General features: G+C 40.7%; 1 protein-coding gene across 2 annotated transcripts in view; it reads right to left on the bottom strand.

Moving 5' to 3' along the window:
* PLEKHG7 (pleckstrin homology and RhoGEF domain containing G7) overlaps positions 1–23,054 on the bottom strand; it is a 63,379-nt gene that overhangs the window by 6,690 nt on the left and 33,635 nt on the right. For both annotated transcript variants that reach the window (XM_073020995.1, XM_073020994.1), the window contains 8 exons: positions 22,696–22,791; positions 22,041–22,142; positions 18,430–18,543; positions 9,973–10,147; positions 8,290–8,405; positions 7,817–7,910; positions 2,226–2,305; positions 73–226 (listed from right to left, as the gene is read on the bottom strand). In XM_073020995.1, the coding sequence (XP_072877096.1) occupies positions 73–226; positions 2,226–2,305; positions 7,817–7,910; positions 8,290–8,405; positions 9,973–10,147; positions 18,430–18,543; positions 22,041–22,142; positions 22,696–22,791 (931 nt within the window). The remainder of the gene's footprint in view (positions 1–72; positions 227–2,225; positions 2,306–7,816; positions 7,911–8,289; positions 8,406–9,972; positions 10,148–18,429; positions 18,544–22,040; positions 22,143–22,695; positions 22,792–23,054) is intronic.

The following is a 23,054-nucleotide window of genomic DNA, read 5'->3' as shown; positions in this document are numbered from 1 at the left end:
TGCTACCAAGAAAGGCCAACATAAGACTCTGTGATGGCAAACAGACGAGCTGAATAATGGAAACAGACATACCTGACACATGGAGTGGTTCAATACTTTTGACTACCAACCTATCTAGTGGAATAGGCTGATCGAGTACTGTACACGAACCACCCTCTTTTATTACTGCTTGCAACTCAGGAGTAAGAGAAGGACACATTAAACCAGGGTCTGAGCCTCCAAGTTTCTGAAATTAACAAGAAAAATAATGTAATAAACAGGAAATAAATATTGGCACACTTATCTAAAGTGCATCTGTAAGCAAATAGATTCTGAGAAACAATTGCCTAAAATCTATTATTGCCTAAAATTTTACTACTCTTTCTGGATCTTGAAAAGCATCTCCCCAAAGCATAGTGATTTATAGCAAAGTGTTTGTTTTATTATTGTTATTACAATTTTTTTTTCTCGAGACAGGGTCTCACTCTGTCACCCAGACTGGAGTGCAGTGGTGCGATCTCAGCTCACTGCATTCTCAACCTCCTACATTCAAGTGATCCTCTCATCTCAGCCTCTCAAGTAGCTGGGACTACAGGCATACACCACCATGCATGCCCTGCTAATTTTGTTTTTCATTTTTTTGTAGAGATGGGATCTCACTATGTTGCCCAGGCTGGTCTTGAATCCCTGGGCTGAAGTGATCCTCCCAACTGTATGTCTGGGATCTAACACTGAATTCTAAATAGATTCTATGCTCTAGAATTTATAAATAATTTAAATTGTTTTGAGCACATAAGATGATGATTTTTTTCAAAAGGGGGTAAAAATTAAAAATTGTGACCTGCATGGTATAAATTGTACATAAAATAGCAAAGAGGCATGTAAACTGATACCTTTCCTTACTTTAGGAATCAACTTGTGATGCATAAAACCAGAATATCAGTTTATTATATGTCCGACATGGGCTGCCATTAATTCATATACTCTGATTTGTACCATTAATTGATGTGAAGGTCAGCTATGCAAGCATCAAGGTTTTTTGAAGGGGGTAGAGATTTTTCAGAACTTGGCTTGTTCAGACATGCTAGTCTGAGTAACTTATAATGGGAGGTCATACAAATTCCGAAACTGTGACTCTTAATATTCTTGTACACCCATTCCCTCCCCAACCACTGATTAGCTATTCATAGATTGATTAATGGGTATCATTTTATTGCTTAAAGATTTAGCTCAACTAACCAACATGGCATGTAGAAGCTTAGTTTATTAAAAGATATGAGATAGCTAGTCTCATGATCTTATCTATGCAAGGTTAGTCACTTGGTAAAGAAATGAATGGAATAAAGCAACATTAGATATCTCCGACTATTGAAGACACTGCATTTCTCTTCCCACCTCTGCGAGCAGATGTCTGGGAGCCTTAGAGAAACTTCCCTACCTGATACCACTCAAACACACCATTCAGGAAACAGATTGTGAAATAGTAAATTAGACAGAAAGCCTTTTGGGGACCAGCAACAGATCAGTGACTTAATGGGTAGTAAAAATAACACCACCAATAATAGTAACAAATAATACTTAAGTAACGTGAAAAAAATCCCTATTCCCTATAGAGATTTTGCAGCTCTAGCTCTTAGTTGACTCATTTTGTCTGTGATGCCAGTTGCATACATGTTTGGCTTCTACACTTTTTATATAGGTAGACACTGAGAGATCAGGGCTCCCTCTCATCTCCACCCCCAAATCATTATTTCTCAGAAATAATGTGAGCTTTCAAATAAGAATGAGTGTTGAATACCACCTCGACACAAGACAGTAGACTGTTCAGAGGGGCCCTACTCTAGCTGTTTTTGTTGTGGTGGCCAATTCAGTAAAGGAACGGGCCAAAATGGACAAAGATGTTTTGAGTTCCTTTGCTTAGGCAGGTCAGGCAAAGTCCTGTGGCTTCTGGGACTTAGCTTGCAAGTATATAGATTAAGTTGTTCTAAAAACGTATTCCTCTTTTGACATCCTTGAGAAATGCAACTCGCATTTTTTGTTTTATTTATTTATTTATTTATTTATTTAATTCAGAGCTTTATGACTAAAAACGTCAATATTTCATAGTGCCTTCATTTTTTTAGAGGAAAAGATTCAGCCTGATGTAAAAGAATATTTTATATTTTTACCACAATTTATTTAGAAATATTTCTAAACTCATTTAGCAAACTTGTTCAGAAACGTATTTTGAAATAGCAGCATTTTACCTTTTTGTTGCGCTTAGTTTTCGTAACTAAGAGGAAATCATTGAAGAGAAACAGATAAACATCTAGGAATCTTGTGCTTTCTGAGGAAAAAAAGAGAAGCTGAAATGGGGACTTGAAACTGTTAAGTAGAAGAGTTTTCCTTCCTTCCTTCCTTCCTTCCTCCCTCCCTCCCCCCTTCCTTCCTTCCCCCTCCCCTTCCCTTCCCTTCCCTTCCCTTCCCTTCCCTTCCCTTCCTTCCTTCCTTCCTTCCTTCCTTCCTTCCTTCCTTCCTCCCTCCCTCCCTCCCTCCCTCCCTCCCTCCCTCCTCCCTCCTTCCTCCCTCCCTTCCCTTCCCTTCCCTTCCCTTCCCTTCCCTTCCCTTCCCTTCCCCTCCCCTCCCCTCCCCTCCCCTCCCCTCCCCTCCCCTCCCCTCCCCTTCCCTTCCCTTCCCTTCCCTTCCCTTCTCTTTCTTTCTTTTTCTCTTTTTTATCAGTGAATTCTTTAGAAAACAAAACCAGGTGGCTATTACAGCACCCCAGGGCCTCCAATCATGTAGGTCACAAAGCTGCCCGCCTCAATGTTGAATTGCTTTATTTATTCCTAAAGCAGAGACTTGATGAGAGGCCAAGCTTCTAACATTAAAGACATTGAATTTATGATGTGTCTCATTTGAATCTAAAATAACTCAGATGATATTTGTAGTGGCTTCAGCTAAGCCGAGAGTAAATCCATCAACTGATTGACCTTGCAGCATTTTTGCCCCTTGATTCCTCTGGGTGGTTATTGGCAAAGGCACACATAACCAGAGAAAAGGCATTTTCTCACTGCTATGAACTATGCTATTGTGTCCCTCAAATTTCATATGTTGAAGCCCTAAACCCCTGGTGTGGCTGCATTTGGAGTAAGAAAGTAATTAGGGTAAAATGAGTTAATAAAGCTAGAGCACTGATCCAGTAGAATTAATGTTCTGTTGAGACACCAGATACCCCACTGTCCCCCACCCCTCATCTTGAAGAGAGTGCTCATCAGGAGCTGAATTTGCCATCACCTTGACCTGGGACTTTTCAGTCTCCAGACTGTAAGAGATAAATTTCTGCTGTTTAAGCCAGCCTGTCTGTGATATTTTGTTATGGCGGCCTAGGTTGACAGTCATTAAAACTACTTATTTCTCAAGTTTTAGAATGTGTCTATAAATGTTTAGATATTCTCCATGTGTTTCATATTTACAAACTTTTCTGATATTAGCTTTAATAGTTACTTAAGGCAAAAAGCTTTTCTTTAGTTTTCCCTAAGAAGGGAATAGTAGTAGAAGAGAAACCAAATATTAGAATAAGGCATCTCCTTCCTTATTTTACTCTATCCCTTAGAAATTAGAAAAAAGGGTTAAATTTAAGTGATTTCAGAGGAAAAGGTTTTTAGAGGGGGTTGTGACAAGTGCTTAGAGTAATCGTAGGAAAACCCAGCAACTTTTTTCGGCTTATTCTATTACACATATTGTTCTAGAAGTTCTTTCTTATATGTTTTTACCTCTGGAAGATTTAAAGCAGTCGATACAACATTTAGGATTCATTTCTATCCCCTCTTATTCTAAGTTTAGAGAAAAGATTTTTTATATATTTGCACAGTGGAGAAATCAGTTATTTTATTCAAATTAAATAGTCCTTGAATAGTTTTTTAAAAATCTTATCAGAAACTTAATTTTTCATAAATCAGGTTGTGGCAAAGACTGCTGGATGTCCCTTGAAAACCATTCTCCCCTTCTCTTGTAGCAATGGAATTCCCAACTTTTAGTGAGGACCCATCCACAGAGAATAGAGACTACATTTTCTTGCTGCCGAGTATGACCAAGGAGCTAAATTCTGACCAATGGAATGTGAGCCAAAGTATGCAACTTCTGAGTCATATTCGTGAAGGGCAGGGCCAAGCTCTCTTGTCCCTGTCTCTCCTTCTCATTGGGTAGAAAGCAAACACATTGGTGAGTCACCTTGGGCCACACAGAAGGCGGCAATACCCTAGATTTGGCTACAAGACAGCAGGAATCTGGATTCCTAATGACTTCATGGAGTGGAGTTGTCATATAGGTTGAGACTTAACAAGAGAGAAATAAGCTATCTTTTTTTAACCTGTCTGTCTCCAGTTGCTGAATCTATATGCCAACTGATAAACAGGGCTAGAAATGGTACAACACTAGACCTGTGAACAGCCAGCTCAGCCTGCCATGGCAAAATACCACAGACAGGGTGGCTTAAGCAATAGGAATTTATTTCTCACAGTTCTGGAGCCTGGGAAGTAGGTCAAGGTGCTGGTTGATTCGGTTCCTGATAAGGCCTCTCTTTTTAACTTGCAAATAGCCACCTTCTGGATGTGTTCTTACACGGCAAACAGAGAGAGTGAGCTCTCTGATGTCTGCTCTGATTAGGATACTAATCCTATCAGATCAAGGCTCCAGCCCAAGTCCCTCAGTTTACCTGCATTTCTTCCTTACTCCAAGCATAGACACACTGGACATTAGGGCTTCAACATGTGATTTGTGGAGGAACACAATTCAGTCCACAGCAACCTTCAAACCTGTAAAATGTGCTATTACCATCCTCTGCTACTCATGTACGTGTCAGCTCAATGATCATTGTCAAAATGAAATAGTTTCGTTTTCTCCTTCTAATTTCAACTATTTTATTTTGACAAACAGGCAGGGAGCACACCTTCTATGTGTTCCAGATGTTATTCTAGATAATGTTCCATACATTATTCTAGAAAGTGATAATTATTTTAGCTACCATTTATTGAAGCCCTAGTTTTCCACCAAGCAATTTACAAAACAAATTATGAAAATGTGTACCTTCTGGGAATGAGAAAGTATACTTATTTGGTTATAAGAGTACAGTTTTTAAGTCTGGAAGAAATTCGGAAACACTGTATGTGTTAGGTATCATCACATCATTTTCGTCCTCATCGTCATCATCATTATCAGCAGCAGCAATAACATTTATAAAAGAGAATAAGAGCATTTAAATTTTCCCAAAGTCTACAGTTGGTGCTAGATCCTCTGACTTTTGGTTCAATGCTTTTTTCATTTAAAATGATGTCCTGTTTCTTCACTTGATCTTAGCCAAAAGACCAAGAAGCGAAATGTCCTGTTTCTTCTAACACTATCACCCTGCCCCATCAAATCTCCATGCTCATCTCTGAGTCCGGTCTCATGACTTTGCACTTGACTTGGTACCATGTAGACTACATCACATGGAGTCTCCATCTCTGATGGAATTTGACTAATACAGCTCATGCCATTAAACAAGTGCCTGGTGTTAGTGACATTACGTAGTTCATCTCCATGCTACCACATTTGACTGTACAAGAAGCATTTTCTGGAAAAGTTGAGTCTGCTTGTAAAGAGCCTTTCTTAGGTGAGCTTCCAATCCACACATCTATGACAGTCACTTTGAACCCATGCGATGCATGAATTCACATCTGACATAGCCTCTCACCCACCAGGAGCTGCTCCTCCAGCTTCCATGTGGGTTCTTATTATGCCCAAACCTGAACCCTAAAATTGACTCCCTGACCCCACTCCCTCTACCACCCACGGCATTATCAACAAAACTTTCAGATACATAGATTAGAACAGTTTTTTATACTCATTTCCTCTTCATCCACTTTATTGATCATAAAGTCCTCCTGGTTTTGCCTTTGCAATATCTCCCGTATCCTTTTCCATCATGCCCATTTCTAATGTTTTAGGAGAAGCTGGTGCATCTCACAGTATTGGGAGGTGGGGAGAAAGAGGGAAGGCGTGAACCAAAGTCTCACATAATTTCAGGTGAGGCTAGTTTTGGAGGTAAAGATACATGCTGGAACACAGATTATGTTTTGTTTTATCACTTTGATTTGTTCTTGTCATAAAATATAATTACTTTGAGGTTGTGAATAACATTAAAGAAAAGTTAAAATTGTTATCTTTTCAAATGAAAGTAGGGGGTGGGTGAACAACAGGTTAAAAATGGTAGAGCAACTGACAGGCCCAGAGCCTTCTCACCTCGTACTGTTCACCATTGAACTTCCGGTTTCACCACTGATCTCTCTGCTTTGGTCTCCTCTATGCCATTTTGAAGACTGCTTATTAACAACGCTTTCTTCAACACCCTTTTAACTGATCACTTCCCTGTCTGAGAGCTCAATGACTTCCGGTTGCCTGCAGCTTCCTGGCTGGGTCCTTCTGTTTGGTTTCCAAGGCAGTTGCTCTGATTCTGGAAGCCAGCTGGACTAACGCAGCCTGGCTCCAGCTGGTACTCTATCATTCACCCACCCGGTGAACTTGGGCACGATACAGAACCTCCCTGAACCCCAAATCTCTCACCTGTAACAAGGGATTAAAAGCAACTTCTCTATTTAATTTACTGGAAAGAGACAACGTATGAAAAAGCCCTTGGATATAAAACACTGGACATGTCTATCTTCCTTATTTAACAGCTGCCGGGGGGGTTTCACGTCCTAACCTGACATCCAGACTACCTCTAAAATAGAGCAGAGTTTCAATATACACGTATTAAGGGATTATTTCCCAGCCCCTCCCCACCAGATATCACATCACCACTGTTAGGCAACCTCCCATCCCACGGGGCTTCACACTTAGTAGGTGCCTGGTCAAGATTTTGTGCAGAAATGAATAAATAAATGATTCTAAATCTTATTTCAGCCAGGCAGCCTTTCTGGTCATCATGATATTTATTGAGCGTGAACTTTGTGTCAATCATTCTTTTGAGTGCTTAGACATCTGTTGGTTCATTTAATCCTCACAATAAAGAAAGGTAAACTGAAGCACAGGAGATCACTGTAAATGGCCCAAGGTTGTATAGGCAGAAAAGGCTGAGCAGGGAGTGAGCCAGGCAGTCAGCCTCAGGGGCTTGGCTTCCTATGTACTCTGCTAGGAACTAAGCTTCTGCAGGGACTTCTGTCTCCAAGACTTCTCTGGCTCTGCTCTTTATCTGAATGACCTCCCTCCTGTCCTTCCACTGACCTCATCCTTTCTGCCCCTCCAAGCCCACCTCCAGTCCCATGGACTGCACGAAGCCTCTCAGGGCACTCCAGCCTCAAGGACTCTCTTCTTTTCTGATCTTATCCTGCAGGTCTGGTAATAAGGCAGAGCTTCCCAACTAGAGGGAAAGAATTATACAGAATGAGTTTTTATAATTTCCAATGGCACCTACCTAGCACAACTTGTACTATATTATAGATTCTCCATAAACATTTGAGAGCTTGATTGTCTGGCTCATTGGAGGAGTACAACAGTTGTGATGATAACAGCTGCCATTGACTGAGAGTTTACTAGATTCCAGACCGTGAGCTAAGTTGTTCTTGTTTGTTGTTTTAACAATCCTATGGAATAGTTACAGTTATCCCATTGCAGAGAGAAAACAGAGGGCACCTAGCTAGTTGTGTTGTGAAGTCTTCATTCAAGCCTGAGTCTGTATGGCTCCATAGGGTACTCTCTGATTCACACCCTCCATCACCTGGAACATAGGCAAACACAATTCCTCCTGCTCTTCAGTTACTGGCAGTCAAACAAGATACAAGGCGGCACAGATGTTGGGTTTTTAAAGGAAGCAGTTATTTACCTGCAAGAGTTAATTTTCCTTCGTAGAGAAGGTGTCTGTTGGTTGGTGACAAGATGTTTTCTGCTGTATGTTCTTTAAAAATGTATTTCAAACACTTGTAAAACAAGGGAGAAAATAAAAGAGATGTTGTTAGTGATAGGAAGAGAACATGTTTAAAAAGCTGGGGCAATCAACTCCATCTAGAAAGTTCATGACATTTGGAAATGCCGGCAGATGGACATGGGAACGGGAAACAACGAAAAAACCTCTCAGAAGGACCATCATAAGAATGGCACAGCGACCTCAGCCTCCCCGCACACAATGCCCTACAGATGAAGACTTTACTTCCTGTTCTGGAAACTAGATTTATTCTTCAAGTGGACAGATGGGGACATCTAAAATGATTGTATTTCTATCTGAATGCCCAACTTCCAGAAATGGACAGAAGTCCTAATTGATGTTTTTTGTTTTTGTTTTTATTTTTTTTTTTGTACCTCTGGAATGAAAAACCTTTTATCTCTATCCCAAAGCGGTGGCCACACTATAATCTCCTGTAGATATCTAAATTTTTGGAAATTGTCCAGCCATTTCACTTTTCCTTCAAGGTCCCCTGAAAGACAAGACATAGTCAGTCTTTTTAGGTGCATGTGACATTGCATATAAATTTTAACCAAGGTCCACAGGAATCATTTAGAAGCACTGGTTGCCCCTGGAGCCAGACCATATATTAAGTTCATTTCACATATTGCTTACTGTTCATGCGTCTTAGAAAACTCACTAATTTGGAATCAGCCTCTTGCAGAGAAAAATGAAGCTTAGCTAATTTAATTCAGTAGGTTGAAAGTATATTGTGTATTGTTATTTCAAGAATACTAATAAAATCCTTGGTAGTTTTCTCTTATTTCCTAGACCATACGGCCTGTAATTAGAGGAAGAAAAAAAAATCAGACTAACAAGGACAGACATGTTTTTGTCCCAATGGTAAAAGTATATATTCACTTCATGATCATGGTGATTATTTCTTTTTTGGTAGGAACTCAATTTCTCTTTGGAAGGTTTGTATTCATTTTCCAATGTTTTCTAATAACGTGTTGCTATTGAGGGTTTGAAATGTTTTTTGAAGACATGCAGGGCAAGTAAAAGACCTGCAAAATCACATTGTTAGCAGACCTCTTCAGAATTCACCATCTTTAAGGTAATAGACTGAAATGGAGGCCACACAGGTCTCTTCCCTCAACAACAGAATCCATCTTTCACTGAGAAATCTCTAGAGGTGCTGCGTTATCTTTCCTCACAAACCCATCTAAATGAGTCATAATCCTTAAGATTACTTCTAAAGCTTAAAGAAGTCATCTTTAAGAGACTCTTTGTCTTACTCGCTTGATAAACTTAATTCCAGCTCTTCAGGTAATTTTAGAATTTGAATTAAAAATTTAAAAACAGAAGAAAAACCCAATTAAACAGTTATTTTACTTTTTTTTTTTTTTTAAACAGCACCTGTTCCAGGCAGTATCATTTTACTTTTAAATTTGTAAAAGAAAAAAAAATTATGTACAGCTGAATATTACCAATTTGAATTGTTCCCTTTTGATGCCCATCGGGAAACCTTGGTTTATGGGCATAAATCATTAACCTCTTTATGTGAATTTCAATTACACAGAGTTACACAAATAAACTTAAGTCATCATAGGGCCTGCTCAGTTCCCATCCTCAAATTTCAGTTCTAAAGATTGCAGTTGGCAGTCGTTTCACATTGACCTTGGCTTTTGGTGATTTGAGAAATGATGAATGGTAATTTATCCTCTGGACACATTTTCCATGGTGTTTGCTCCCATTTGCTTTGTGTGTGGGGTCAGTATGGCTGTTAAAAACAAAGTGCCTTCAGTTATCTGGGAAGTAGAACTTTTCCTGCCTGAACTCACTTCTGAAACACTTGGAGACAGAGCCACATCCTGTGTAAACTTGGTGCTAGAGTTCTCATAGTGTTCGCCAGGATGTGACTGGAGCCCATTGTTCTGTGCGTATTTGATTTACAATGTACTCACACTTGAACCCACATTTCCAAGAGCCATGACCTCAAATCAGTGGAATTGCCTCCTAAGATGGAAGCCTAGAGGGTTTCCAGGAGTCACAAGGCCACAATTCTTCAATGAAGCTCACTTATCTCAGGGACTTACGGATGGACTTTTCCACCTTTTCCTTGATGGAGTAGATCATGATTTTCTCAGCAGAGTCCATGCTCCTTTTCCAGATATTCTTCAGCAACAACGGATATCGAGTGAGCCTCTGAAGTGGGGCCACTAGTAGCTCAGGCAGGTGGAGCCGTCTGCATTGTTCATTCTGCTCACACCACTGGGGAAGGCAAAAGTAGCCACATCAGAATGATCTACCTCACCCATTGAGCCACTAAGAAGCCTGGATATGAGAGGTTCTTGGAGATTTTACTCAGTAACTGCAGGCCGTACTTGTGAGTGTGCTGGGACAGTTTATAAGCCACAAATTAAATTCCCTAAAAAGTGCATGTTCCATTAGCGGTAGTGATAAGATGTGATAATAGATGTGTTCCAGCCTTGTTTACCCTTCTCATTTGAGAGTGAATTTACTTTTGCCCATTAGCCTTTCTTCCCAGGCCCTCAGGGGAGATTTCTGGTTTCACCAGCTTTGTTCCCATCCTTGTTGTGATGCAGTTAGGAGAACTGAGAATTGAGACTGGAGAGGCAGGAGGGCAAAGGAAGGATTCTTCCTTGTTGGGTCAATTCCTTGACTCCCCTTAGCTGAGGAGGATCAAGGTAGTGATAAAAAACGAAGAAAAAAGAAAAGAGAAGTTGAAGAGCCTTAGTTGATCTAGAACAAAGAGGGGAGAGGAGAGAGGTAGAGATGTGGACAATTTTCAATAGGGAGAGTTTGGAGTTGGGATTTGGAAGAAGAGGCAGTTCTAGGGTATGCCAGCACTGGGGAAGACAAGAAATTTTAGTAATTTAGTTAAGTATAGTAAATATTGCCATGGGTTATACATTGGGGTTCCATAAATGACGTTTGAGAAACCTCAGTAAACATGAGAATAGCTTTTACATTTGTTTTATCTGCTGTGCTGTTTCTTTGAATGTGAGCTTCCTTGAACTAAGGGGCTCTGACTTTAATGAAGGTGGCAAATGAGGCATGGAGGTGGTCACTGGCCAGCATGCAGATGGGTACATCAAAAAGGAATGGAGGGGGTGGTGTGTTCTATTCCTCTTCTCTTACCCTGCCCACTCACACCAAATTGACCCTGAGTTCAGCGATAAAGGGATTAATATCAACCGAATGTTTGCTTTCCTTCAAATCCACGTAATATTACTTTTAATGCCAAAAACTGCAATTACTTTTGCACCAACCTAATAAAATCCTAACCTTCAATGGGGTGGTATTAGGAGGTGGGGCTGTTGGGAGGTGATTAGGCCATGAGCATGAAGCCCTCTTGAATGGGATTAGTGTCCTTATAAAAGGGGTCCTGGAGAGCTCTCTAGCTCTCTTTCCACCATGTGAGGCTACAACAAGAAGACAGCTGTCTGCAACCCAGGAGAGGGTCATCATCAGCCCCTAACCATTCTGGCATCGGGAGACTTTCAGCCTCCAGAACTGTGAGCAACAAATTCCTGTTGATTATAAGCCACCCAATCTATGGTGTGTTGTTCTAGCAGCCTGAATTGACTACAACAGGGATCCTGCCCTTACACTAAATATTTCTCCTGCTGCAGGCTGTTGCCTCATTTCTTTTCCACCTTCCATTCTCCTTTCATTCTCCAGGTTAAATCCTTTGCATTGTGACCCAGATCCTTCAGGGCCATCCTCAGGTGGGCCAGGCACACTGCAGGAGACTCCTGTTGCATTCCCAGAGATATCTTCAAGTCCACGTGCCAGCCCTTGCATTTTGAAGATCTAGGTACAATTGGCTCAACTCCCAACCAATCCAATGGCCTGTAGAGGTCCAAACTCCTCCCCTAGATATTTACCAACTCAGGGGACTGAGATTCTAATGGCTTCCTCTGGCCCCTGGACTCTTGTTTCCATGTACACTGTTTCTTTCCTGAACAGCATGGAACAAATGTATCCTTTTGGTTTCCTATGTGAGTTTCTGCTGTAAACCCCCTCATGACATGTTTTGTGAGTGTGCATCATATTTATTTTACTGAAGATTTTGGATTGTGAAGAGGGGTCAAATACACAGTCCACAAGCCCCTACCATTTTGCTGGCTCCATTCTCTTCTTTGGAAAGAGAGAGCTCTTTCTCTCTTCCCCCTTAAACCTTCCCTTTATCTCCTAGCCTCCTGCTTAGCAATTTGCATTTGTCTTTCATAGCTTGACCTCGTCCTTGGTGGGGTGAGGTGGGGTCTCACTCTCTTTCCACACTGTCAGCTTTTTTTTTTTTTTTTTTAGGGAGATGGGGAACAGAGTCTTGCTCTGTCACCCAGGCTGAAGTGCAGTGGTATGATCACGGCTCACTGCAGCCTCAACCTCCTGGGCTCAAGCAGTCCTCCCACCTCAGCCTCTCACATAGCTAGCACCACAGGTACAGGCCACCACACGTGGCTAATTTTTAAATTTTTTGTAGAGACTGGATCTCACTATGTTGCCCAGGCTGGTCTCAAATTCCTGAGTTCCAGCAATCTGCACACCTCCCAAAGTGCTGGGATTACAGGTGTGAGCCATAGTACCTGGCTCAGCTGGGCTCTTCATCATGGAGATGCTGCCAAATTCAGTCTTCTTGGCAGGGTGTGGTAGGTCACGCCTGTAATCCCAGCACTATGGGAGGCCGAGGCAGGAGGATCACTTGAGGTCAGGAGTTCAAGACCAGCTTGGCCAACATGGTGAAACCCCGTTTCTACTAAAAATACCAAAAAAAAAAAAAAAAGAAAGAAAAAAAAATAGGAGTGGTGGCACACACCTGTAATCCCAGCTACGTAGGAGGCTGAGGTGGGAGAATTACCTGAACCTAGTAGGCAGAGGTTGTAGTGAGCCAAAATAGCACCACTGCACTCCAGGCTGGGCAACAGAGCAAGACTCTGCCTCTAATTCAGTCTTCTCCTTTCCCCTATGTACAGATGGCTGGCCATGAGAGTGAGCTCACGGTGCATGGTGAATGGAGCTCTAGGAGTTGGGCTCTGAGGACCACCTTCTCTCTCTAGGCCTCCAATTTCTCTTTTTAGATAAATTAGGCAATGTGCTGAAAGATATGGTCATTCTAGGGCAGAGGTAGGATTTGAATTCAGACCTGTCTGAACATGATGTTCAATCTCCTACAATGCTCTGTTGTAAACAACATTATTGTAGAACTTAAGCCTGTGTTGTGTTATGGGCTGCCTGAAATTCACCCACAAATGCAGTGGGGTAAATTTACCCTTAAGGCTAAGCTTTATGAATGTATGTACTTTATCCTGGTGCACATTAATGGGATTAGAATTCTTCAAACTGTTTTATTTTTATTTATTATTTATTTATTGAGACAGGGTCAGTCTGACTCTGTCACCCAGGCTAAGTGCAGTGGTGCAATCATGACTGACTGCAACCTCAGACTCCAGTCTGGCTAGATGGCTCTTGGCTAGATGATCTTCAAGTTCTCCTCCAGCTCCAAATGACTGTGGTTCTCATTGAGGTTGGCAGGGATGGGGACAGAAGTGAGCATGACAGATGAAGGAAGGCTGGGAGCTGGGGGGAGCAGGGCTGTGCTTTAGTGGCTGATTTCCATGTTGACTCAGGGGCAGCATTGTTCCAATGATACCTTTGGGTCCTGGACCTCTTGGGTGCCTGGGAATCCTTGTAACTGATTTCTCAGCAGCAGTTAGGCCCCTGCCCTCCCAAAAAACTCACCACCCCAGGCCACTGCCCCAAATTGCCCTGCTGTGGGAAACAGTTGTGGCTGCCAGCATGCACTGGTATTCAGGGTCAAAGTGAAAACACCAAACTCCTCCAGGTAAAAACTGGCAAGAAGCATCTGTGGTAAATAATTTAGACAAGGATCCAGGCAGGGATGTTGGAAGCATTTGTGTTTCAGGAAACTTCAGAAGAGAGAAAAAGAATGGCTTGACATTATAAAAGTGAAGTTGTAAGTTTTCCTTTCATCTCTCTATTGACTTTATTTTTCAGGTCCGTTAGGGAAGGCAAATAACACTTCATTGAGAGAGATTGGACATAAAAGGCCTTTTTTATTGATGAGTCTAGATCAATGGAGGCTACTTTTGCTTTATAATAAATATCCAATGTGCTTAGGGGAACTGTGAAAGGATTCAAGGACCCAAAACGAAAATATGTCCCGTCGCTTCAGCGTGGGAGGTTGAGGCTGCAGTGAGCCATGATGGTGCCACTGCATTCCATCCTGGGTGACAGAGTGAGACCCTGTTCCAAAAAATAAATAAAATAAAATAAAATAAAATAAAATAAAATAAAAAGTCCTAATAAATCTGTCTTAGTGGGATGCAGCATTAGGATGGGGCAACCAGAATTATTGGAACCTCGGGAAATTTACTTACCCTTTCTAAAATTTATCAGTAAAATGTAGATAACAAGAGTAACTACCTGATTGGGATGGCGAGAGGTTTTAATGAGATAATCCACACAAAGTGCTTAAAACAGAGTGTGGCACATCTCAAACACTCAGTCCATAGCAGCTAGTGTTCTTAGCCATTGTTAGTTGCGCCACACGAAGAGACTTGGTATGAAGTTCCCAGTTTCTTCCTCTGCATTGTTTTGTTTCTAAAATAGTAAGCAGGAGGATTGCTTGAGCTTAGGAGTTTGAGATAAGCTGGGCAACATAGCGAGATCCAGTATCTATAAAAAATTAGAAAATTTGCCAGGCGTGGTGGCACGTGTGTGTAGTCTCAGCTACATGGGAGGCTGAGGTGTGAGGGTCACCTGAGCCCAGGAGTCTGAGGCTGCAGTGAGCTGTGATTGTACCACTACACTCTAGCCTGGGTGACAGAGTCAGACCTTGTCTCAATAAATAAATAAATAAGTAAATAAATTAAAAAACAAACAGTAGGAAGAATTCTAATCCCATTAATGTGCACCAGGATAAAGTACATACATTCATAAAGCTTAGCCTCATGTGGTATGGAGGGTTTAGAGGTCATTTATCACTGCATTTATAGGTCAGTTTCAGGCAGCCCATCACATGGCATAGGTTTACATTCTCCAAGAACGTTGTTTTCCAACAGAACATTGTAGGAGATTCAACACTGGGTTCAGACATGTCTGAATTCAAATCCTACCTCTGCCCTAGAACAACCATACCTTTCAGCATGTTGCCTAATTTGTCTAAACTCCTGAAAAACGGGGACAATATCAAATTCTGCAGTTAGTGTGTAGATAAGAAGATGGTGGATGACCAGCATGTAGCCAGTGTCTAGACCATAGCAAGGGCTCAAACACTAGTCACCATGAGTATCTGTGAGTCTCTCCCTGACCTCTCACCTTTGTTTCATGAGGCTAATAGTTCCACGGTGATGGGAAATAGCCCCAAGGAACTGGAAATAGTTCTGATATGAAGAGCACTGGATTTTTTGCCTGAAAATCTTTCTATGGTTCTTTCTTTGCCACGTATTGGTTATGTGGCCTTGCAAATGTCATCTAACCTCTCTGAGACTCGGGGACACAAAGGAACAATGTAATCAACTTTACAGGTTTGTGTTCAGAATTAAGAGATGTTTGAGAAAGTGTCTGGTAAAGTATTATGCATTATAAAAGCATCACGTGGCTGGGTGTGGTGGCTCACGCCTATAATCCCAGCACTGTGGGAGGCTGAGGCAGTTGGATCACTTGAGGTCAGGAGTTCGAGACCAGCCTGGCCAACATAGTGAAACTCTGTCTCTACTGAAAATACAAAAAATTTGCCAGGCATGGTGGCAGGCACCTGTAGTTCCAGCTACTTGGGAGGCTGAGGCAAGAGAATCACTTGAACCCGGGAGATGGAGTTTGCAGTGAGCTGAGATTATGCCACTGCATTCCAGTCTAGGTGACGAAGCAAAATTCTGTCTCAAAAAAAAAAAAAAAAAAAAAAGCATCATGTGTTATAACAGCACTGTATTCTCTACCTACTACCTTTCCCAAAATATCTTTGGATGCCACATACATTTTTATTCATACACAATTATACATATGTATGGGGCACATATGATATTTTGATACATGTGTACAATGTACACATCAGGGTATTTAGGATATCCTTAACCACATTTATTAACATCATTTCTTCATGTTGACAACATTTCAAATCTTCTAGCTATTTTGAAACACACAATAAATTATTGTCAACTATAGTCACCCCAGTGGGTTATCAGGCACTAGAACTTATTCCTTCTATAACTGTATATTTGCACCCATTAACCAACCTCTCTTTATCCCCTTCTCCCCACTTCCCAGACTCTGGTAACCATCATCCTACTCTCTATCTCCATGCGACTAACATTTTTTAGCTCCCACATATGAATGAGAACATGCAATATCTGTCTTTCTGTGCCTGGCTTATTTCACTTAATGACCTCCAGTTTCATCCGTAAATGACAAGATTGCATTCTTTTTTCTGGTTCAATAATATTCCATTGCATATATATATATAATTTTTTTAAATCTAATCATCTGTTGATGAACACTAGATTGATTCTTTGTCTTGGCTATTGTGAATAGCGCTGCAATAAGCATGGGGGAGCAGGTATCCCTTTGATACACTGATTTCTTTCTTTTGCCTAAGCACCTAGTGGTGGGATTACTCGATCGATGGTAGTTTTCTTTTTAGTTTTCTGAGAAACCTCCATTTTGTTTGCTATAACAACTGCACTAATTTACATACCCACCAACAGTGTACAAAAGTTCCCTTTTCTCTGTATCCTTGCCAGCATCTGTTATTTTATTTTATCTTTTTTAAATAGTAGCCATTTTAACTGCAGTAAGATGATCTCATTGTGGTTTTGATTTGCATTTCCTTGATGATTAGTGATGTTGAGATACTTTTCTTTTTTCAATCTGTTGGCTATTTGTATGTTTCATTTTGGGAAATGTCAGTTCAGATTCTTTTCTCACTTTGTAATGGGATTTATTTTTTTGATCTTCGAGCTCCTCGTATATTCTAGGTATTAGTTCCCTGTCAAATGAATAGTTTGCAAATATTTTCTCCCATTCTGCAGATTGCCTCTTTACTCTGTTGTTTCCTCTGCCGTGCAGGAGCCGTTTGGTTTAACACAGTCTCATCTGTCTATTTTTGTTTTTGTTGCCTATGCTTTTGAAGTCTTAACCCTAAAATATTTGTGTAGACCAATGTCCTCTAGTGCTTCTTTTATGTTTTCTTCCACCAGTTTTATAGTTTCAGGCCTTATAATTCATTTTCATTTGATTTTTAGATATGGTGAGAGATGGGGTCTACTTTCATTCTTCTGCATGGAGATATCAGTTTTCCAAGCGCTATTTACTCAAGACAGTGTTGTTTCTCCAATGTATGTTTTTGGTGCCTTTGTCAAAAATCATTTGGCTTTGAATACATGTATATACGATTTTCCAAAGTTATTTGAAAACAATAATTGGACCTTGTTAAATTAATCTCTTTCTCAGCTTGGAAGGGAGAGAAAGGAACCTGGATTCTCCCAGTTTGGGGGCCTACCTAAGAGTCTCATCCATCAGCTTCTAGGGGAAACATTCACAAAATGATTATTCATGCATTTGGAAATCTAATGAGCTATCAGTTTTCAGTTTGGGTAGCAAATGAAACATTAAAGATCTGAAGCTACAAAAATATAGCCAAGTCCCTTCCCTAAGATTATTCCCCTTTTCTCATCCTTGGCACACCCAGGCTTCCTGGCATATCAAGGCCGTGGCAGAAGCCCACTGATTCACAGCTGAGTCATTGGGAACCATGGGAGCCTTTCCTCCCAAGCCTCTGAGGTCATGCTCTGGCAGGGGCTTCTTGCAGCTGCAGGGAAGAGCTGATTTTCTGGAAAGGCTTGGACCATTTTCTCTGTATGATCCAAAAGGGCTCTGGCACAGGACTGAAAAGGTCCAGTTCAGACTAAAGAAATATCAAGGCAGGGACCAACAGGATTAGGGAAGTCAGGGGAAATTGGTTTTAGGCTTGGCTACTAGAAAATGCTGAAGGCCCCCTGCAGAAATTTCTTTTAATGCTGTGGGACCCAGAGCTGCCATATTAGCGCAACTCCGGAGGCAACATTGACACTGTGCTTTATACTCTAATCAAGGGGGCAGCACTGATGTAGAATACAGTGTAAATGATGCCATAAGTTTCTGTCCTGGAACTAACTCCTGCAAGAGGCAGACTTCTAAGTCACAAAGCTCAGGTTCTTACTATAGTTTCTCCTTACAATGTACCAATTTCTACCGCAAATAAAATAATGAACAAAGAAAACATTTTTAAGCCCCAGCCAAAATCTCAGGAGGGATATTAGATAACATAATGTTTCCAGATGTGCACCATTTAATATTCCTAAGTGTGCAGTGGACAATGTACTTATGAGGAAAGCCGATTTATAGTTAAAACATAGTGTTGATCATTTTGTTTTCTTCTTCCCATTTAATTTAAATACAATCATTCCCGGTACACATGACACCCAAAAAGCACCAGAAAAAATATGAAAGAAAAGAAAATGATACTTTACTTTTAAATAAATTCCAAAGTCGTCTCTCTGCCTCAGGCTCTCAAGATAAAAGATAGCAGCTGAATAGTTCAGGCAGTAGGTCTGGTGGCTCTGACAGAGACTCCCTCGGAAATACTGCAAGAAAGGAAGAGCAGAAGGAGGATGAACACAAGTGAAGGAGAGCATTGAGCCCTGACAGACTATTTCTCTTCACTTTTATCATTAACTAGGGAAAACTGGAGGAGGCGCCATGATCAAGCAGGCACTACAGCTGCGTGGAAATACACAGGTAATCTCCAAATAAACATTATTTTAACAAAATATGGTACTCTCATAATAAACAGCTGACACCTCAATAAATAGTCTTTTTCTCCCTATACTTAAAGAAAATTCTATTTAGGCTGTCTTGATTTAATTCACCCCTTCACTTCTGTTTAAGGTTTCTTCAGGTACCACATCCTGCAGGACACCCAGTAACAAATATTGCCTTTGATTTGGGTGACCCTGTTGGTTGATGTTAAGTTTGTGTTGATACTAAGTGATTAAAGTAAGGACACTTGACTTTTCATCTGATATGCCTCAAGAATTTCCATGCATTTAATTTTGCTGGCTTCTAAACATGTAGACATTTTGGACATCTTGGCTGGGCGCAGAGGCTCACGCCTGTAATCCTAGCACTTTGAGAGGCGAAGCAGGCGGATTGTCTGAGCTCAGGAGTTCAAGACTAGCCTGGGCAACACGTTGAAACGCTGTCTCTACTAAAAAATACAAAAAATTAGCTGGGCCTGGCAGCACGTGCCTGTAGTTCCAGCTATTTGGGAGGCTGAGGCAGGAGAATCGCTTGAACCCAGGAGGTGGAAGTTGCAGTGAGCCGAGATCGCACCATTGCATTCCAGCCTGAGTGACAGAAGGAGACTCCATTTCCAAAAAAAAGGAAATCTGGGACATCTCTACTCAGCGTACTCTATCTAGTAGCATGCATCTTATCTTACTCAGTCTAATACTTGTCTTCCCTTTTCTTCATTATTTTTATTTAATGTCTTAAACTTGCTATAATGACTACACATTTGTAAGCCACCTAAAACTGTTTTTAGAATAAGGCAATTTTATATATATATATTCATACATATAATGGGTAAACGGAGCACACTGAACTACATGCCACCATCTCAGTTAAGCGTCTTTCTTGGGAATGATGGTTATTCTTTTTCTCTTCAGCAATTCTTCTGGCTCGTTACTGGCAGGCACTCTCTTCAGGATTCCATCATAGTGTCTACCATGTTGTTAAGCCTATGTGTCCATTGACAGGTTTATTGATAATATAATGACTCATGGGCTGCATTAAGGAATTTCCAGTAGTATCCCAATGTGGTGAACTGGAGAAAGAAAGCACACCTGCTGGTGTGTAGAGAAGGCAGACCCAGCCTGAAAAACCACTAACAGAAGTGACAGTAACAAAGCCAGAGATGGCGAAACCTAGAAAAGTATTTTGTTATAGGACCTTAGAAGACAAAACTCTATAGGGAGCAATGTCAAGTTTTGGCTTCAGCAAGAAGTAATTTGAAAGATGATGTGAGTTTATTTTGGAGGGGAATGTTGATAGCTGGGCCTTGAAGAGAACTTGGAGGTAAAGGGAGGGTCTTCTCATGAGGCACTGAGATGCTTGAGAAATGTTGGAACCAGGAGGTAACTGGTTAGAAGCCAGGATTAAGACTCACTAATGGGGCTGCACGTGGTGACTCACACGTGTAATCCCAGCAATTTGGGAGACCGAGGTGGGTGGATCATCTGAGGTCAGGAGTTCGAGAGCAGCCTGGCCAACATGATGAAACCCTGTTTCTACTAAGAATACAAAAATAAGCTGGGTATGGTGGCGCACACCTCTGGTCCCAGCTACTCAGGGGGCTGAGGCAGGAGAATTGCTTGAACCTAGGAGGCAGAGGTTGCAGTGAGCCGAGATTGGGCCACCGCACTCCAGCCTGGGTGACAGGGCAAGACTCTGTCCACCCTCCCCTCCAAAAAAAAGAAAAACAGAGTCATTAATGGTCAGGCTTAGATATCCAGTTCTACCACCCATTGGCTCTGTGATCTCAGCCAAATTATCTAACTTCTCTAAGCCTCAGTTTCTATCTCATTGACTTGATAAATACAAAAATTAGCTGGGTGTGGTGGTGCATGCTTTTAATACTAGTTACTTGCGAGACTGAGGCATGAGAATTGCTTGAACCTGGGAGGCGGAGGTGGCAGTGAGCTGAAGTCGCACTACTGCATTCCAACCTGGGCAACAGAGAGGCTGTCTAAAAAAAGTAAATAAAAAAACAACTAAACAACAAACAAAACGTCCAAAGATCTTCTTATTTCAACCCATTTTCAATGTTCACTAAAGGATCTTCCCGCTTATTTTTGCCTTGTTAAAACTCTTCCTTCTTCATGTATCTTCTCAAGTGTCATATCCCCAGGAAGCATTTCCTATCTGTGACTGCCCTACTATGCTTCCCAACTTACAAGGTTTCCTTTGTTGGACACTCATGATATTTATGTTCCTTCTTTTCCCCAGCATTTATCTTACTTTGATTATATAATCATTAGTGTCATTATTGGATTAATTTCTCCCCCACAAGACTTAAAATTTCTTTCTTTCTTTTTTTTTTTTTTTGAGGCAGAGTCTCGCTCTGTCGCCCAGGCTGGAGTGCAGTGGGGAGATCTCGGCTCACTGTAAGCTCTTCCGCCTCCTGGGTTCATGCCATTCTCCTGCCTCAGCCTCCCAAGTAGCTGGGACTACAGGCGCCCGCCACCATGCCCGGCTAATTTTTTGTATTTTTAGTAGAGATGGGGTTTCACTGTGTTAGCCAGGATGATCTCAAATCTCCTGACCTCGTGATCCATCCACCTCGGCCTCCTAAAGTGTTGGGATTACAGGCGTGAGCCACCGCACCCAGCCAACTTAAAATTCCTTAAAAGCAAGGAGCTTGTTTAATTTTTCACATTATTGTATACAGGGTATTGGCTCCATATATAGCACTTAGTAAGTTCTCAATAAATCTCAATCTGTCTTTTTTTCTTAAAAAGTGGAGTTTAAAAATTCAGATTTTGCTAAATGAAATTAGATTAAAAATCTCAAAGAAAGAAAAGTAGGGGAGGATGTCCAAATGTCTACTCAAGAAATAAATAGCACTTATCAAACCCAGGGCACAGGTTTTCCTCTTTTCTCCTCATTTCACCCACAGAAATATGATCAAGGGTGTTGATGAATTTGAAGGATTATTCTGTTTCTTTCTGAGAAATTGGTACTTTCGTTAAAACAACTGAATCATGTAATTAGCAGACACTAAACTATTGCCATGAATATTGCTTTAAATTGAAGTAATTTAAAAAACAGACTTGGAAATGGCTTTTCCATGCATGCAGATTTTTGTGTTAATAAAACCTACATAGGAGATGTGACAATGGGAAAACAGAATCTGGAAGTTATTTTTGAAAATGTTGATTGGTAGAGAAAGGGACAGTTCCTTTGTAGGGGGTGGAGGTAGAACTTTCCCAGGGAGAAGAAAAATCAAGTAGGGTATAAACAACTGTCTTGGGAGGTGGGTAATGCTGCTTTATGAAGCTGAGATCTCCCGGAAGGAGTTTACCTTTGTGAGTACGGAAATAAAATCCAGTGATGAGGAAATCTCAGAAGCGTCTACATAGTCCTTGATGATGCCAAAGAGACTGTTCACAAAACCAAGGCTTGTCTAGGGACAGAGAAAAAGAAAGCAAAAGTAGGCACACACCCAGGGTTAAGGAATAAACATTTGTTGAACTTCAAGTATCATTCTTACACATTTCCCATTTCAAATTTATCTCCTAGCAAAATTCAAAGATTTATTTTTTTCCACTCTCCAATACGTATTTTCTTATAAATATTTCTTATAAATAAATTCTTGTTGTTGTCTCTCTTTCTTTCCTTTTAAGAGGAAAAATATTATTTGTTTATAATGTATGTGAGAAGAGGACATTCAGTTGAAAATAAACATTTATGAAGATGATGGAGATCTTAGGAATGTGTTTACTTTTTAAAATAGCCATGGAAAAATGACAAATAAAGGGTAACTAATATCTACAATTTATGGGAAAGGCATCAATGGATATTTCAACTTCTTTCTTATTAACCTGAAGTCCTGACTGGGAATGGCATATGGAGATGTATTATGGAATACAAGCCATAAGAACAGACCAAGCATGAATTTTCGAGATCTTCTAGTGAATGTTAAAACATGACTACTAAAATCTTCCTACTTGGCTCACCTGAGTTAACTCCTCCAGGTTTGCAAAAAGTCTCCATAAATCCACATCTAGGAGATATTCATGAGTTTGCAGATATTTTAGTGTATTCATAAAGATCTTTGAAATAAAAAATATATGCACATTAATTTCTATTTTTTAATTTTGAAACATACCTTTTGCAAGAACATTAAACATAAACCTCCTGGGTATAACTTTACAAAACAATGGAGAAATCAGCACTCTCAAGGTTTAAATGCTATACTCAAGACAAATGATCACATTTAAGCTTCACAGAACATATTGGAAATGAGCTTTTCAGTATGAAAGTTGTGGTTGCTTAAGTCAATTCTAACAACATTCCTATTGAACAGAATCTGTCC

Source organism: Chlorocebus sabaeus, chromosome 11 (assembly GCF_047675955.1).
Source record: "Chlorocebus sabaeus isolate Y175 chromosome 11, mChlSab1.0.hap1, whole genome shotgun sequence".
NCBI classification, from domain to species: Eukaryota; Metazoa; Chordata; class Mammalia; order Primates; family Cercopithecidae; genus Chlorocebus; species Chlorocebus sabaeus.
The sequence above is the reverse complement of the archived record's forward strand: the minus strand, read 5'-3'. Positions and strand labels throughout refer to the sequence as shown.